General features: G+C 37.7%; 1 protein-coding gene across 3 annotated transcripts in view; it reads right to left on the reverse strand.

Moving 5' to 3' along the window:
• The window catches only part of DOK6 (docking protein 6), a 799,313-nt gene that overhangs the window by 381,867 nt on the left and 398,627 nt on the right, over nucleotides 1–18,819 (reverse strand). For all 3 annotated transcript variants that reach the window (XM_063923391.1, XM_063923390.1, XM_063923392.1), the window contains exon 4: nucleotides 7,868–7,987. In XM_063923391.1, the coding sequence (XP_063779461.1) occupies nucleotides 7,868–7,987 (120 nt within the window). The remainder of the gene's footprint in view (nucleotides 1–7,867; nucleotides 7,988–18,819) is intronic.

The following is an 18,819-nucleotide window of genomic DNA, read 5'->3' on the forward strand; positions in this document are numbered from 1 at the left end:
GGTAAATAAACATAGTTACATCAGCAGATGACACTGGAATAAGTATCAGGTGGCAGAAGACTGCTGGATGTGGTACATTTGAAGATTATTAAAGTAAGGAAAAAGGATAAGCACATGAGGGAAGAGGGCCCTGCTCGTGAGAGCTTACAATGTAAAGGGGAGGGGTAGACAGACATGGGTGACACAGATGGGGTACATAGAGAATGTGGAACAGAAGGTTAGGATGAGATTTGGCTGGGTTTGGTGAAGAAGTGGACCCCCAGAAGGCACAAGTCAATACTTAACATTGCAACATTGTACTGGGCTATGCAGGAGAAAATTAAAAATAGGAAAAAAAAAAAAAAAGAATCGATAACTTCTACCACTTTCAAAAAGGTCAATGGAAGCTGAAATAATGGATAACTACCTCATGGAAGCCAGATACAGTATACCAAACAGTACTTAGCAGAGTTAGGAATGAGTGCTTATGAAATACAGTAACATTTTGTCATAATATTTCAGAAACTGCATGGCTGGTCTCTTGCACTCTTGCTCTAATACACCACCTGCTTTAGGATTTATATTCAAAAACATTATGTCTCCATAATCCCAAAAACGCCAGTCTTCTTGAAAAGTGGTTTGTTCCTTTGTAAGGGAAAGAGAACAAACGTTCACAAACAACGGTTTCTCAATTTCTTTTTCCTCTGGGAAGGGATTGTGGATTCGCAGGAATATCTGAGCATTTCTGTAATCAGAAAGCAGCGACTTTCTACAAATGTTTACGAATAATTCCAGTGATTTTGTCATTTTCTTCCAGTGATTTGGACCAATAATACCATTGATTAGAATGAATAATTCCAGTGATTTTGTCATTTTCTTCCAGTGATTTGGACCAATAATACCATTGATTAGAACGAATAATTCCAGTGATTTTGTCATTTTTTTCCAGTGATCTGGACCAATAATACCATTGATTAGAACGAATAATTCCTGTGATATTGAGGTGTTTGTGTCGCTTAGCTTAGCCGTCCAGCGAACACAGTGCACCTCTTTTTCTCTTTTCTTTGCATCATGTACTGTTTGGGGCCAATATTTTTTAAGTGCCATCCTGTCTGACACTGCAGTGCCACTCCTAGATGGGCCAGGTGTTTGTGCCGCCCTCTTGGGTCGCTTAGCTTAGTCATCCAGCGACCTTGGTGCAAATTTTAGGACTAAAAATAGTATTGTGAGGTGTTCAGAATAGACTGGAAATGAGTGGAAATTGTGGTTATTGAGGTTAATAATACTATACGATCAAAATGACCCCAAATTCTATGATTTAAGCTGTTTTTGAGGGGTTTTGAAAAAAAAACACCCGAATCCGACAAAAAAAATTCAGGGAGGTTTTGCCAAAATGCGTCCGAATCCAAAACACGGCCGCGGAACCGAATCCAAAACCAAAACACAAAACCCGAAAAATTTCCCGTGCACATCTCTAATATAGATGTACCCAAATCTGTTACTTTTTACATGAGAGGCAGAATGAAGAGAAGAATGGGTTGGTGAGCATTGATGAGTACAGGAAAAATATGTTCATGTACTTCCTCCCACTCCTATCTCCAAGATTTTTCACGTGCTGCTCCCTTTCTCTGGAATTCTTTACCTCTCCCCCTCAGACTCTCCACCTCCGTACAGAACTTCAAATGGGCTCTTAAGACCTACTTCTTTACCAAACCCAGCCAAATCTCATCCTAACCCTCTGTCCCATACTCGGTCTACCTCATCTGTGCCACCCCTGTCTGTCTGCCCCTCCCCTTTAGAAAGTAAGCTGTCATGAGTAGGGCCCTCTTCCCTCATGTGCTTATCCTTTTCTTACTTTAATAATCCTCAACTGCCAAAAGCCTGCAGTTTTTTGGCCACCATGAAACTTATCTCTGTCGTCTACTGGTGTAGTTATGCTTAGTTACAATGTACTTGTCCTATATTGTCTTCAACTGTAAGTCACTGTTTTCCTGTTTTGATTATGTGCATATGTACTCTGTAATTTGGTGCTGCGGAACCCTTGTGGCGCCATATAAATAAAGGATAATAATAATAATAATAATAATAATAATTGCAACTCGGGTGCCCCTAGAGACATACATATAAACAGTCGGCTGTCCCATGAAGACAAGTGATGATGATGATGATGATAAACAGTGGTACTAGATAGGCACTTCTGATAGACTGCATTTGGAACCATCTATTTGCTTTAATTGATTTTTCCATTTGTACTACAATATTAAGTACTTGAACTCTACCATCTGTCCGTGGTACCAAAGAAACTTACCATTTGATTGTTAAAGGGGAAAATGAAAGGCATTTGTAATTAAATATGATACATGGCAAATTTTATTTTTTCATTAATCAATAACACTGTCCAAACATTATATATTCTTCTTTGTGAACAGAATACTTTATTATTGTATTGTATACTATAGACTTATGCAAGTTTTGCATATACTATTAATATCGGGGGTCATTCCAACCCAATCGCATGCTGCGCTGTGTCGCAGCCATGCGATTGGGTCGGAACTGCACATGCGCTGTGTCCGCATTGCGCAGGTGCAGCATTGCCACTAGCAAAGAAAGCGGTTTCAGCGGCGACCATAAGAAGATTGAAAGGAGGAAGGCATTCCGGGCCGACCATTTTCTGGGAGTAGTGCGGTGAATGCAGGCATGTCCAGGTGTTTGGAGGGCGGATGTCTGACATCAATTTCGGGAGCATCAACGCTGGATTCATTGCACAGGGTAACCCATACCCTGGTCTTGTTCTACACAAAACTTTTTTTGCATAGCAGGGCTGCATAAGTGATCGCAAAAAAACACTCCCCCATAGGCGACGTCTAGTTGATGGCACGGGCTGCAAAAAGTTGCAGCATGCAATCAACTCAGAATGACCCCCATTGTCAAGTTGTTACAACTACACCCCTGTGCTGGTGCACATGTGCAAGTGTTACACCTGACATAAATCTGGCACATGCTAGTAAATGTACATAAAAGCACTTGAACTTGTGTGCATCTTTACCTGATTTCATTAATGGTGCAAATGCATTTACTTCCCATTATGAAGTACCAAGAACATTATGGGAAAACAAATTCAGGAGGCTGATATGGGTAAAGGCAAAGTGCAGATATGGGTAAAGGCAAAGTGGCCACTATTTGATTATACTTTTCAGTGGTACCACACACTGCCAAATTGGTACAGTAATTTGGTACTATTCTTTTCTTGCTATTAGAGGTAAACTTATCAAATGGCGGTGTTCCCAGAAAGGTTTGTGTTTGCCACAAACTGCATGCGATTTTGACATCCAAATTTCTGAATTTATTATCCAGCTGTTTGGAAAATTAAAACTGAGATTATTGTGGATGTGCAGTGATTTAAAACAACATTGTATATGGTATATGGGAAACCACTGCTGTTGTTTGCAACAAAGCATGCCGACTGTCAGTATGTAACCTGTGCAGGACATCGGCATCGGTATAGTGGCTGGCGGTCTTCCAACCGCCGGTTACATAACCGCTTCCCTTGTAAATGACTGCCCCTTTTAAAAAAAACATCCAAGTTCGGCCGGCAACCTGCATGTCACTATATCCAGCCCTGTATTTTCCCCTTGGTAATAATAATTTAAGCTGTCCCTTATTTCAATTACTGCATATGAAAAATACAGCAATGCCCTGAAGAAAAGCTATCTAATAAAACGTATACACACACTGTTTATGTATATACAGTATTAATGTCCTATTAGGTAGCAGTACAGTTAGAATTATAGGACCAATGGAGAGTTAAATGCACATTGAAGATTGAACAAATGCACTTTGAACATTGGTTTTGCATTGCATTGCTTGTAGAGAACTAAATGCATATATTCAACCATATGCTGCATTGTACACATCCCTGCTGCAGTACCACCTGCACCTGTATGCTTGGTTTCCTCTTGCCATCATTATCAGTTTGCACTTGCACCAGCCTCACACTTGTTGCAAAAGATACATTTGAAAACAAGTGTAATTATGCATATGCACAATTCTGACAATTCTGTGTCACCCTCAATCCCGTAGACATACCCTCATATGAACACATGTTATCCTCCCATTACACTCCTTTAGTAGAAAGCAGAGGCATCACTGGGGTCAGTGACACTCTATGTGCCAACAAGCCCCCCACGCCTGCATTCACTTTGATTGATGGGAAGGGGGTGTGGCCTCATGCGAAGGTGTGTGGTCTTAACGATCACCAGATAACATGTAGAGATGCTCCTTGTCCTAGAAATCTATTCAGATCTTTGTCACCATGTTATATCTACCATGCATTTTCCTTACACACAGCACTGGAATCATAGACAAGGATTCAGAAAAGTGAGTACCTGCCAGTCAGACATACAGCTTGCACATAATTATTGATGAAGGGGTTTATGGCCTTCTCATTCCTATCAGAGAGTGTTACTACCTAACTGTTTCAGCTTGTAATAGCATACAGTGTCTTGAAAGATGCTGCAGCCTTAAAGGATAGAAAATGCAGCTAGGAAATAGCAAAAGTTCTACATAATTAAGAGATCTTGGGCCAGATACTATTAAATAAAAAAAGTATGCAAGAATGGGAAATTTTTGTCTGGCAGTAATATTATTTTATGTTACAGTGTTTAGCGGTCGATAAGGCAATAATCCCAGATATATCTGTAGAAATCAGACTGTACATAGCCATATTGAGGAGATTAATAGATGTGACAGTAGAAGGTGAAACAAAAGTACATGCCCTGTATTTTATAATCTAGGATGATTTATTACATTGGGTCACAGAAGTACAAGTGGAAATTATTGAACTACTTTTAGTTTCCAAAAGTCATTGTACTGCAATGATGGATTTAGCCCATGATAATTTATTCAGTGGGGACCTTGCATTCACAGGTGTCTAAAAGCAGAATTCAGACATTTACTTTAATCTGGCTAAGCAAATGAGTAAAACAATTCTCTATTGTATTCATAATAATAACACAGCTAGTTTTTTTTTAAATGTGGCCTTCGCAATATTTAAAATAAGATAATTTATTTATCATATGGATGAGCACTAAATACGGCGTCTCTCTTTTTAACAAGCTCTGCAGATGACTAAAGCTATTGTTAGGCATCACCAGCCGTAGACTTCACCAGCTGCATCCAAACAATGTACAATAAACTGTTCTCCTGTCACTATCCCCATTTGAGGATGATGACAGCAGACACAACTGAAACAAACAAAATGCTTTGGTATTAATGTAAATCTTTAGTTTTACTCTGTGGATAATATTACATTTACCTTTTTCTAAACTTAAGAATTATTTTTCTTTTAAGTATTTTTTATGGTATTGGTCAAAATTCTGGGCTTCTGAGTGCAATGTGAGTGCATTGTGCATGTTATTGTTTTATTTTTTTTATTTATGAACTTAAAATGTAAGCATTTATTTAGTTAAGGATTTATGTACTATGCAACATGCATAGAGCTCCATTGCATTAGCATAGCAAGAACTTTGTGGGTCCCATAGCAACATTTTGAAGGAGCCCCAGTCCAGTGCAAGGTTGGGAATGCCTGTTCTAGAGAGACAACTCTCATCAGAAGTTGTAACTGTTATGCCCCACAATAGTACCATAGTTCATTTCCTGAACCGTAGTAGTGTCTTAGTTTTTGTCATGCCCCATAGTAGTGCCCTAGTTTTTCATGAACCATAGTAGTGCCCTAGTTCACATTATGCTACATTGTAATGCTGCCAGTACGCATTATGCAAAACAGTACCTTCAAATCACATTATGACACATTATGACTCTGCTTTATATTATTCATATAGTATGTCACATTAAAATGCCCTCCAGTTAATTTTATAGCAACTTACAATGAACAGGTCTAAGGGCAAAACTATTGTAGGTCCCAAGGCAAAATTTGTAAGGCCTCTAGGTGTCTACCTTTTGTGAAAAATGTATATAACACAAGTAACTTTGACAGAAAAGTAAGCCCCTCTCAGCTCTGGTCAGTTGCACTCCCTGCGCCTATGGTAGCTATACCCTTGGCTCCATTATTGCAGAAAAGTGGGGCCATGTGTCACATTTGTTTATAGATACAAATCAGCTGTGGTAAAATAAAGGAAATGGAGTAGAGCTTGGAGGAAGTGGAGGAATGTGGTGCATAGACGAGGCGAAGGAGATGAATAAATATCTCCAAATTGTTTGACCTAGCTCCACCACCGCTACCCTCATACAGGCATATTCTCCAATGGATGGCCACACAAAGCAACTTAGAGGAGGTAAAGATGGAGCAAAATGCACTATGCATTCCCAGAGTCAGATTTAGATCTCATGGGGCCGTAGGTAAGATACTATAGGATTATTTTTTGTGTGGTAGGTCGGTATTGGAAAATACTGCCATGTAGTACAAAAAAACAATAAAACACATTGGCCTCAATAGGAAAAAATAAAACATAGTGGCCCCGATAGAAAAATAAAAAAATACTTTGTCCCCCTACATGTACACAGTGGCCACCACATGAATAAATAAAACATAGTGGCCCTGAACAGCAAAAAAACACATTGGCCACAACAGGAAAAAAACTGGCTCCCAACAGGAAAAAATAGCCCACTGTATATTATACCAGCTGCTGTGATGACCTACATATAATATAAGTAAAGGTGCCCAACACATTAAACTGCCTAGGGAGCACATCATGTTATATTGGCTGTGTGTCCCTTCTCATAACACCAGAAGTGGTGCCACTTGCAATATAGCAGCAAAGATACCCATTATTTTACACCAACATGGTTCCTAATAAAAATGAATCATAGAAGGATACTCATCATGTTATACAGACGTGGATCACATTATAGCCTCAGAAATAGCCAACACATTACAGCACATCAGTAAAGATCCCAATAACATGAGTAATTAATTTTGACAGCTTCTGGGGTCATGTGACAGAGCAGACACAAGGGGGAGGCTTGTATAAGTTCCTCATGCTTATTCTGGGGGAACCAGAGACTGATCTGACAAGAGTTTGGCGATTGTATATAAGGAACGCTAATCCCAACAACTCTCCAAATGGCAGTTGTGAGGAGAGTTTATTTACCTGACGATGTCCAGCTGTGTTATCTTACTGTGCATCACATCACGTGGTGGTTGCTCAGGGCTCCTCTGGAAATGTTTTGCAGAGGCACAGTAATGGAGCTCAGTGTCAGTATTAGGGATATTAATACTGGTCTGTATCCCATTACTGAGCCTCTGTAAAACATTCAAGTAGAAGCCAGCCTTTGTGATTGTCATGGATGGGCCGGATTTAGTGGGGCCTGCCCAGGCCCTAGGTAGGCGCTATATTTTCCTTAGTATTTAAATCTCATTATATGCAAAAATAAATCACACTTGTTCAACAAATAAATACAGCAAAAGTCTGGATTCACATTTTAAGGTAAACACTGGTTAAATATATAAAAGTTGATGTCAAAATTATGTAGAAATAGTTAGCAATGCCATAGTTGCTCTGGTGTGAAGTAGGCAGCTGGTCAGAGTGATTCTATAACCACCCAATGAGGTGACATTTTCACTCTATTGCTATCTTTAAAATATGTTATATCTGCTTCCTACAGTATATCTTCAGTTTCAGCTGAAATTGTGAGGAAAAGCTAGGAAGTTAACTAGCACCAACTACAAAAGGTAGTTTTTCTTATGGGGAAACTTTTGACTAGTAAAGTTCGATTTACTATATCTGAGTTTCTATGAACTATAAACTATAAATATTCATTATAGTAAGAATATAGTAATGTACAGATAATGTAGCATTGTAGCACTTGGACTGTTGTTTCCAATACAAGATGTAAAATCACAAATTAGGTACTATAGTTAATAACTCACCATTCTGTTCCCTTTGTACACCGGCGGCTAGTAGGTCAGGTTCACCAAGGCTTATATCATTAAGTCTGGTTCCTAAGCACTCCACACATAGGAACTTGCACCACTCCTCTGCTTCCAGATCTGAAAAGAATAAAAAAACAACATTTATCAGTGATGAGAAACATCATTGATATCAATGGGATGCGGTCAAGATGCCGCCGGACGGAATCCCGGCGGTCGAAATACCGACGCCGGAATCCCGACCGCCACAATCCCAACATATTCTCCCTCCGTGGGTGTCCACGACACCCATAGAGGGAGAATATAATAGTGTGCCGAGCGTAGCGAGGCACCGTGCCCGCAGCGTGGCGAGCGAAGCGAGCCCGCAAGGGGCTGCTTTCCGCTCACCACCCCTGTCGGGATTGTGTGGTCGGGATTCCGGCGTCGGTATTTCGACCGCCGGGATTCCGACCGGCGGCATTTAGTACTGATCCCATATCAATAGTCCAGTTCTTCACAGCTGTAAAATCTGGCACATGTGGATAATAAGTGAAATGTGTAAAGTGCATAACTTAGATGGCACAGCATATCAATACATGTGTAGTAGCAATCATTTCAGAGGTTGGTGTATACACAGACACACAGTCCTGATGAGCAAGTTTATGGGCCATGAAACATTTGTTTTGTGCAACAATTGCAAGTTTGAATGTTGATCTCAAAGGTGCATGGCTTTTCTGCATTAGCTCATTATCACAATGTATAGGCTATTATGACACATAGCACACCCACAATTCATTTAAACTTTTTATTTTCTCCTCCAATATATTGCAGATTTTACTATATTATATAGTTCATCATTTCTGAAAACAAATGACATTTATCTTGCCTTTTTGTTGTGCCATACAGTACGATACTCTTTTTCCATTGAAATAGACAATGAAATGCTCCCCACTCCATATACTGTATGTGGCAAATGTAACAGTCTGCAACTTTGGAAAAATAGTAAATATCCTGTGATTTCCAGGTGAGTTGAAATTCACCATATGTAACAGAGTAACAATCACCAAAAAAAGCATGATCCCAATATCTTCAATGTTTTCAGTAGCAGTTATCAGAAGTAATAAGTGTTGAGATTACAAACCACTGAAAATACTCGTGAAAAACATGAAATTGTTGCTATATGTACTGTACCCAGTAAAGAAAGAGTCAAATGAACAAAAAATATGCGCACTCCCTTCCCTCTTCGTACAATATGTCCAGGCCACTATAGGGCAGGGCATGGGGAAGAATCATTTGAGGCCTACTCTACCAGGAGATAGTGTAGCTGGCTTAATGCTGATAGCACTGCGCTCCTGCTGGTATTGCCAGACTGTGGGCACCAGGGTACTATAAGTATTTTGTGTCCATAAAAAATAAACTATTATTATTTGAGGCCTTATATTTAAAATCAAATAAATAATTGTTGCCCCCTTTAAAAAAAGTCCCACATTACTCAAAATAATAGAAATATTAAATAGAATTTTATTTAAATAAAAGAAACTTATGAATCTTCTCAGACAATTTAGCTAAATGTTATAAATAATACAGTACTTTTGCTCAATATTACATGGTGAGTTGGCAAAACATTGGGTTTTCTTGGTACCATATAGGAAATGTTCATTTGTACAATATATTTGCAACATTTAGTTTTTTCTGGTTTATATAATGTCACAAAACAACTGATCGCTTTTGGTTGTATACAGAATGATTTAGACAGCAGAGTTGTATAGTATTTAGCGATCATTTTTCATTTGTTATGTTTTGGTTTTTTTAAGAAACATTTTATTGAGTTTACAGCAGACAAAATAGAACTGCAGTACAAAGTATTCATAGATTGACCATAACAATTGTAGATATACAGTATATTGTCATAGTATAAAGAGACCATGAATTTTACATTGCAAATAAAAATACATTTGAAGTCACAAATTATATGAATGTTCTTACAAAGAAAAATCTATGACAATATTAAGAACAATCAATAGAAAGTGATAGCAAGAGGTAGATTCAAAACTGTGATCCTGAATTAACAAAGGGAGTTGATCAATGTATAATTCCCATTTCTTATAAAAACGTACTACACCCTTCTCAACATCTGGGAATGCCGACTGACACTCATAGAAAATAAGTGTAAGAATTCCAGCTTGAACTTCATGTAGAAATGGGGGAGATTTAGAGATCCAGTGTGATAGAATAAGTTTTTTAGCCATCATTAAAATGATATTAAGTAAAGGGATTATTTGTTTACCATTAGCACCTAAGTCCCAATGGGAGAAGTTTAGGAGTAGACATGGGATGGGGTGTTTAATGAAACAGAGAAAGACAGTTTTTTTAACAAACATTATTACTTTATCCCAAAAACATTCTAATCTTGCCGCATTCCCAAAAGTTGTGAAAGAACATACATGTAAGAGCCTTACATTTTGCACAGCTGCCTGTTTCATCAGGTACCATGTGTTTTTGCTGCAATTGCGAGATATATGCCCTATTCACAACTTTCATATGAATCTCTTGCAAGGCAGCTGAGGGCAAAGATTTAAGAGTTGACTCCCAGCGATTAAACCACACATTAGAGGCTTGTATATCTGGAATGTCAGTGGACCAGCCTTTCAAAGTACATGTCCATGCTTGGGTAGCTGCAGGCTCAAGTAAACAAGGGTATAAAAACTGTAATTTGTAAGGTTTAGTCTTAATAAAAGAAACAACTTCTAGTATGGAATCAAGAGTTAGAGTCGAAACAGAAGCTGTAGACCTTGACTGGGCAAAATGTCTAACTTGCAAATACATAAAGAAATATTTGTTAGATAAATGGAAAGTGTCTCGAACATAATCAAAAGAACGTATTCTGCCACCCGGAACAAAAACATCTCTTATGGAGGAAGTCCCTTCTCTTTCCAGATTCGATATTGATTATTTTCTAAACCCGGTAAAAAACAAGGGTTACCCCAAAAAGTTGTGAAGGGAATGTTAGTAAAGTCTCTCTTTAGTCTTTTGTTTATAGAGCACCAACTATTATATGTGTAATTAAACAAAATATTTAAATTGCCTATAGCTGGTACAAATTTCTTAGGCATGTGTAGTAAGGCACTAGGGGAATACGGAAAGAATAAAGCTTCTTCCAGTTTATAATTAGTAAACACAGATTGTTGGAGGAACCAGTCTGAGATATATCTAAAGAAAGCTGCCTGTGAAAAGGTAGGGACAACTGGTAGGCCAAAACCTCTCAGTGGTTTAGGTAAAATCAATTTAGCATAGGCTATTCGGGGTTATTTTCCATGCCAAACAAAAGAAGAAAACCTGGAGCGAACATCTTTAGTGTCACGTTTAGACAAGGGGAGAGGGTGCATTTGTAAAATATATGAAAGTTTCGGGAAGAGAACACTCTTCTATACAGCAATTCGGCCAGACAAAGTTAAAGGTAAGTTCATCCAATTTGATATCAATTTCTCAATTGTTGTCAAGATTAGTCTAAAGATAACTGCATGAAATGAGCTCAATGATTCCCATGTTTTCTAAGGGGGAATGAAAAATAGAAAGCAGGAAAGAATGGAGTGTGTGCTGAAAAAGGATATATCAGAAGACAAGCGCAATAATTTAAATTTTGAGAAATATATTTTAAATCCTGCAAAAGTGGAAAAATTATTTATGATGACAGTAATTGCTGAAAGGGATTGAATAGGTTGTGAGAGAAATATAAGCATGTCATCGGCAAATAAACTTAGTTTCACTGTGTTATCACCTACTTTGATACCTGTGAGTAGTGGGGATGCTCTTATAGCAACTGCCAATGGATCCAATGCGTTTGCAAAAAGGAGGGGAGAAAGGGGGCAGCCCTGTCTAGTCCCTTTTAGAATAAAAAAGGGGGAGAAAGATAACGATTACTTAATATTTGGGAAAAGGTACCAGAATATAGATATTGCAGAATCGAGATGAACTCCTCCAGGGCACTAAATCTGCGTAAAGAATCAAAAAGATGATCCCAGGTGATTAGGTCAAAAGCCTTCCCGGCATCAAGTGACAAAATATCACATTGACCCAGTGCCCTGGAGGATTCCAACCACCGCATAACAGATAACACTTTTCTCACGTTAACAACTGAATGACGGCCTAAAATACACCCGAATTGATCTTCATGTATGATATCTGGTAGTATATATTTGAGTCTCTCTGCAAGTATCTTCGTGTATAATTTATAATCTGTGTTAAGCAATGAAACAGGCCTGTAAAACTCAGGGAGTTCAGGATCTCTACCTGGCTTGTGTAAGACTTTTAATAGGGCAGAATTAAAGTAGAGGGATGGGGCAAAGCCAGAGAGAAGAGAATTAAAGACAGCTAGTAAAGTGTTGGGATTCCAGCATAAGTATTTTGACTGCCGGGATCCCGACCGCCGGTGTCCTGAATGCATCCCCTTAACCCAATTTGGCAAGTTTAAATACTTTGTAAGTCAGTACTACTGAGACCAAAAGGAGAAAGTGTCTTTTGAAAACTGAATTTGAATTCCAAATAAAATATAGTACCATATATTACAATAATAAACTTTGTACATGACTACATGAAGATAAAAAAACAAGATTTTACTATCTTGAAAAAAAAATGTACAGCAAAAAAATACACTAAATAGGAAAATGATGACAGCAAATAGCTCTATGCAATGAGAATAATGAGAGTTATCACATAAAAATGCAATGGAATTTGCCACACAAAAGCCTTTGTTAGAAACACTGTTTTTCCTGGCTTGTTGATGTCTGTAATTATAGAATCCATAAAAATCATTGTGAAAGTTAGTATTAACATTAACTCTAGAAACAAGCAAAGTCTTCTTATGTTGTGCAAGACAATATTATTTCAGTCATTCACAGATGACTGTAATATTGTACTGCTTCAAACCTTTCCAATATTTTCATTAGATATGTTTCAAGCAACATGGTAACATAAAATAAAATAAAAATGGTGCTAGAAAAAGCTGACAACACCTATAGTTTTTCCTATCTTGGGCCTGTTCTCCTTTGTAAGTACTATATATGTCCTGTGTGTGAAGATGAAGATTTGACATTTTAAGCAAAAACAGTGTTTTAGGTTCTCTATTCATGAAAGTTTCAACTCTGTTTCAACTCTGCATAATCCGCAATAGGTGGCCTGCCGGAGTCGCGATAACACATGGTATCGGGAGCTTATCCTGGATCCAATGTGTTATCGCATTATTGTGGGAACCATTTTGGCTGATAAAAATTACCTCTAATTGTAAACCGTGATAGTTACCATCGGTCAAAAATCGAGATATCCTACCATTCCAAAACCTGTAAATTTGATATCCCTCTCATTATTTGAGATAATTTAGGTTCGTCATTTCCATTTTTCATACATGTGAACTAATGTTAATACAATTAGGGCACAGGGAAGATAGTGATTATCACAGCAGGTTGAGCAACTGGTCAAGATAAGTGGAGTAAATATTTCAAATTCCGTTAACAATAAAGGAGATATTTCATGAATTGAATAATAACATTAATGGACCTATAACTGTTGAGCTTGAACATCTATGGTCTATAGTTAAGTCGTATAGGTGTTATGTGTACCAACAAACGGTATGTATACTGTACTTTCCCAATCTATTAATAGGTACCTCATTTCTCACAGGATACAAATATGTGCCGACGGTTACATTTAGGAATGTATTCTCAATGAATATTATACCTATCTACTGTAGTGCCTTCTTTTCAATGGTCGTTGACGTGATCTCCCCGATATGTGTTTGTGATTTGAATGCTTCATTGTTACATTGTTTCCAAAAAGAGAAGTTAATCAATGTTAGCTATATGAAATGCATTTTCCCAATTTACTGTATTGTTATTTTTATTATTATACTTAATTTATAAAGTGCTGACGTATTAAGTAGAGTGGTATATTGAGGGGCTCATGACAGAACTTACAAACAATTACATGAAACAATTATAAATAACGCTCTGTGCAAATTTGCTTGCAATCTCAGAAGTGTGCAGAACAGTTGATAATGTAGTGGAATAACAATTGCAGCTATTAGTGGGGAAGATTTATACCTATGAAAAGATGATTATATGGGATGTACAATAGGACACGGAACTGATCAAAAGCATCACCTTTAGTAACTGCTCTCTGCATGCCAACTGTATACTGTACAGTATGTAAAGTGGCTCTCAACCTCAACCCTTAAGTTTTCACAATAGCCCATGTTTTAAAGATTTCTGTCCGTGGGAGCAGATGACATAATTACTGAGCCAGCTAAACTCACCTGTGCATGATTACAGAAGATTACAGAAATCCACTAAACATGATCTGTTAGTAGTACATAAGGACTGGAGCCGAGAACCACTGATATATGCTGTATATATGGTCCCCAATATGTAGGAGTCTAGGAAGCATCATGTGATTGTGTTGTGTCTGTAAAAAGACAAGTAACTCATTTCTTGACAGCAAAAGTTCCTTGGGATCAACTAAACTGTGGCATCTATAGGAATGGGCATCTATCAGAGTTTTTTAATTGTTTATATGATTAGATGCACATTACCTTCAGCAGTCACATTTTTTATCGCAGCATCCAGAGGTGCAAGAAAAAATGTGTTAAAAAGTCTGTAGTTTTGGCACCCAAACCTGGACTACGGACGCTCAATCAAAATCTTTAGACAGGTTTAGTTGTTCTGCGTGGCTAAACCTGGAGCTGTCAGGAACGTTAACTACTAATAGGTGTCTGATTGGAGCAACAATTGAAGAGACGCCCATTAGTATAGATGCCCAGCAGGGGGCATGCACCACAATTGAAATTGGCACCCTTGTGTCTGCTCTCTATTGTCCTAGAGAGTTCATGTCCAGATTTAATGTAAATGATTGAAGTAATGGTTGGAGAAAAGTCAGTGGTAAAATGTGAACAGGCAGAAGCAATCTACAAGTTGAATAAGTTGTTGCCTAATAAAATGTTCAAATGTTCCTGATAAGGGGTAATGATAAGGGGTATACTTTTTTCCTTTTCTATTCCCCTCCGTTTCTCTGTCTAATTCTATTGCTTGTATTATATTACTATATTTCATATCTTTGAAGCAAATGTATAATTTTAACCCTTTGGTGATTTATAATAATTCATCACTAATTGTGTACCTTTTATTAACAAACCCGCAGAGGTTGCATCTAGACATATATTTCTTTAAATCATTAGGAATATTCTGTTCATGGAAGAATGCATGCCAGTCATATAGAATGTAAATCATAAGGATGTATTTCAACAAACAATTGCTACTCATAGAATTCACTTTTATCATTAAACAGTATTGGTCAAATACAATGCAAGTCACCATATAATAGTTTCACAGATTCAAACTATATAAGAAACAGGATAAAATAAGTGTGATAGATGTATGTACTGTACTGTATGTGTATATATATATTTATTACTGGGAAGATATCTCTCAAAGCACTCGGCTAAATCCTAGATTTATTGATATATATTGGAAAGATACATATCTTAAAGAAATACCTTAGGGGATTGGTTTTGGTTTATGTATGTGTGTGTTTGTGTGTGTGTGTGTGTGTGTGTGTGTGTGTGTGTGTGGGGGGGGGCAGCATGTGGCTGCATGGTCCACAGACCGCATGGGACAGAAGCTAGACTCCATTTTGGGAAAACTCCCATGATTCCAAAGTCTGCAACATATGGTTCAAAAGGGAATGCCAGCAGCCATTTTAGATTTGCAAGTCCAAACACATGGCATTCTTTGCTACACCATAATCACATTACATAGCAGAAGCCATAAGACTCCACTATATTCCAAAATGTATAAGCTTCAATATAATGCATATGTGCTGATTTTACAATTCCAAGCCATCTAAAAACCTTTCACAATTCCAAGCCAACACAGTATCTCAATAACCAGAGCATATTGTATGCTGTCCATATTATATGAACCATCACAAGACCAGATCACCAGGTAACCACAAGTATCAGCATGCCATTGCTACAAGCACATGACTACAGTAAGAAAAGGAAGTATGTGTTGACTTCTATATTTCAGTAAGATGCACTATATAAAACCACTACAATCTGTTATAAATCACCATACCAGGAATGTATACCAGAGATGCTATTCTACAGATTGTCTAATGCCCCAACTACCATTACAGATTTCACAGAGTACCATCACAAACACACAACAATCACATAACTGCACAAGCACCACCAACCCCAAGCCATTTGTATTTCCAAACCAACTATTCTATGCCAATCGTTTCACAACTACTGTACCACAAACACATATTTAACTATTCTATGCAATTTATCTATGTGATATTGAGAGTATGATACTTAGCTTTCCATGGGAATGACTCCCAAGCTTCCCAGGCGTATCAAGGTCCATGCTTATGAGGGCTTTGTAGCTGTGTGCAGCTACTGTACATCTGCCTCAGTGGTTTTGGGAGAGAGTGCCCTGATTTCAAGTGTTCAGGTATATTCAACCTGTGGGTGTGTCTTTCACAGCATGTGGGCTAGCTGTATCAGTGAGCTGAGCTGGCCATGTGAGCTTAGTTATTTAAATGCTAATTAGCCAAGGCTACAGTGTAGGGATGTTAATTCGTCTCAGGTCACAGAAGCCAATATTATCAATTCTTTCTTTGCATAATAATATGTCCCTAAAATGGATATAATGGAGTTACTCTGTAACATATGCCCCTGTTGACAGTGATCTGGCATTCAACAGATTAAACTGACATACAGTCAAAAACATTTTAGTGTAAGTGTGTGTTCTGTGTTAGTACAGGTGTCTAAATAAAGAAAATATTTAGTTTGGAAAAGATTACAACAAAGTCATTTCACAGTTCAAAGAATAAAGTAATGAAGGGGTTGAGAAGAGTAATTTCTCCCCTGCACCACCATAGGTAGATGGAAAAAAACCTTGTTTTTATACTTATGCATGCTTATGCAAGGACAAAAAAAATCTGCCTATGTGGGCAAGCCCTTTCCTAATATCCCTCAACAATGGAAACTAAAGGCCTAGTTGTTTCTTTGTGAAGTCTTCTTCTCATAGTGTGGTGGGGTCTTCTGAGTGTGTCATCATCCCTTGGACCATCTGGTTTAGGTCATCTGTGTCCGGTACTTCTGGTCTGTGTCCTGTCCGATCATCTAAGGGTCCATGCAGTCATCTTTGGATATATCATCTGTCTACAGCTGGGCTCGTCCTTCTCATCTGTATCTACGTAGGAAATAAAGAGGTATCAGTTTGGATGTCTCTTTCTACCTACCCATGATGTCTTCTCTTCCATCCAATCCACTTGTAGTCTTTTGATATCCTTCTGTTGACTTGTTTCCCTGTAGATGCGAGAAACAGAAACTCTTCCAGAGCATTAGTTGTCCCTCCCCACCCTCTATGATACGTTATGATTTTGTATACTTCATTATGAAATTTTAAAAAATCACATTTTGCCACTATTTGAGAGTGCTACAGATTGAACTTTCACATTATTTTAGCCACTAGATGGCATCCAGATCCTAGGATGCCTTTGCTTTTCACATTTTCATAAAACATTTCTCCAAAAATGTCCTGATATTCGGGATTTTCACATATATTTATCCTGAACTAACCCATGTACCACCCCCCCTTTCTCCTGTCCAATAATCTGTATATTAATTGGGAAGGAGAATCGAGGAAGTTTTGGGCTCTTTGATAAATTTTTGGACTGTTCCTTGATGTTCTGTGAAAATAGAAACATTAGCATACATAATACAATTACTGTCAAAATGAAACTTTTTCCTACAGTATCTATTGCAAACACACAAATTGTTAATAAGTTTTACCCAAATAGATTACCAATAACACAACATTGTCCTGTAGAACCTATTTAAATATGAGACCATTCTTTTACCTGCTGTGGACCGGTAATGATGAGATGAAACAACTCAGGTTAACAGACCAATCATATATCAGATATTAGGCAACCATTAGCTCAATATCTTATGATTACCTTGTGATTATGATTGTATAGTTTCTTTGCAAACAGCTGATCCATGCATGTTCTGCAAAGCCACTTTTCTAACATGAGGACGTTCCTCCAATTTTCTGGTTAAAAGATACCACAAATTGTCCTACCATTTGATCTAACAACATCAATATCTGGGACTTCCAAAACTCCTAAAGCACAAGAGTGTCTCTACTGGTCATCAGAGGTAAAAAAAAAACCCATCAAAATTACCACTATATGCATTTAAGGATAACTTACCGTCCCACAGTTTCAATCATAACTGTGACAGTTTAAACAGGATGATCATATTTTATGACCTATGGTCATCCCCCTGTTCTGGTGTATAAGAACATAAACATAAGGATTATCCTTAATTCTGAACATCTCAATTTAACTAGGGTTTACAGAGATTTGTGAACACAAAAATAAAATCACATTTGTGTCTGCTCTTAACAAGCACTTGGGATTTATACAACCTTTCCATATGTACTTTTACAACAGTTGTGACTATGTTTATCCAATACTGTCACCTTATGAGAGATATATCAGCTATTAAACTTTTTCAGGATCTTCCAAAAGAACCTTGTCTCGCCCATCTTCCAATTCCTAAGAATCTGGTCAGAAGGCTGCAATACATAATTACTACCACTAGGTGGTTTGAGGATATTTTCCTCCAATATATACATATATATTTTCCATTATAAATACCTGTATATACCTGGGATTTCACAATGAGCAGGATTTTAATACCACCAGTCTATTTGTATCCCATATATGACCATATACAGTTTTAAGAACAATTATATGTATCTCAAACATTGTTATAAGCTGAAAGGTTGAATCCGTTATCATCTGTCAATAATGTTACAAAAAGACGTCTCCTTATGTACATGTACATGACAGACCCAGATCTCCTTATCTTTGCTTATCATATAACATGCCTAGTACTAAGGGCATAT

This window comes from Pseudophryne corroboree, chromosome 5 (assembly GCF_028390025.1).
Source record: "Pseudophryne corroboree isolate aPseCor3 chromosome 5, aPseCor3.hap2, whole genome shotgun sequence".
Lineage (NCBI taxonomy): Eukaryota > Metazoa > Chordata > Amphibia > Anura > Myobatrachidae > Pseudophryne > Pseudophryne corroboree.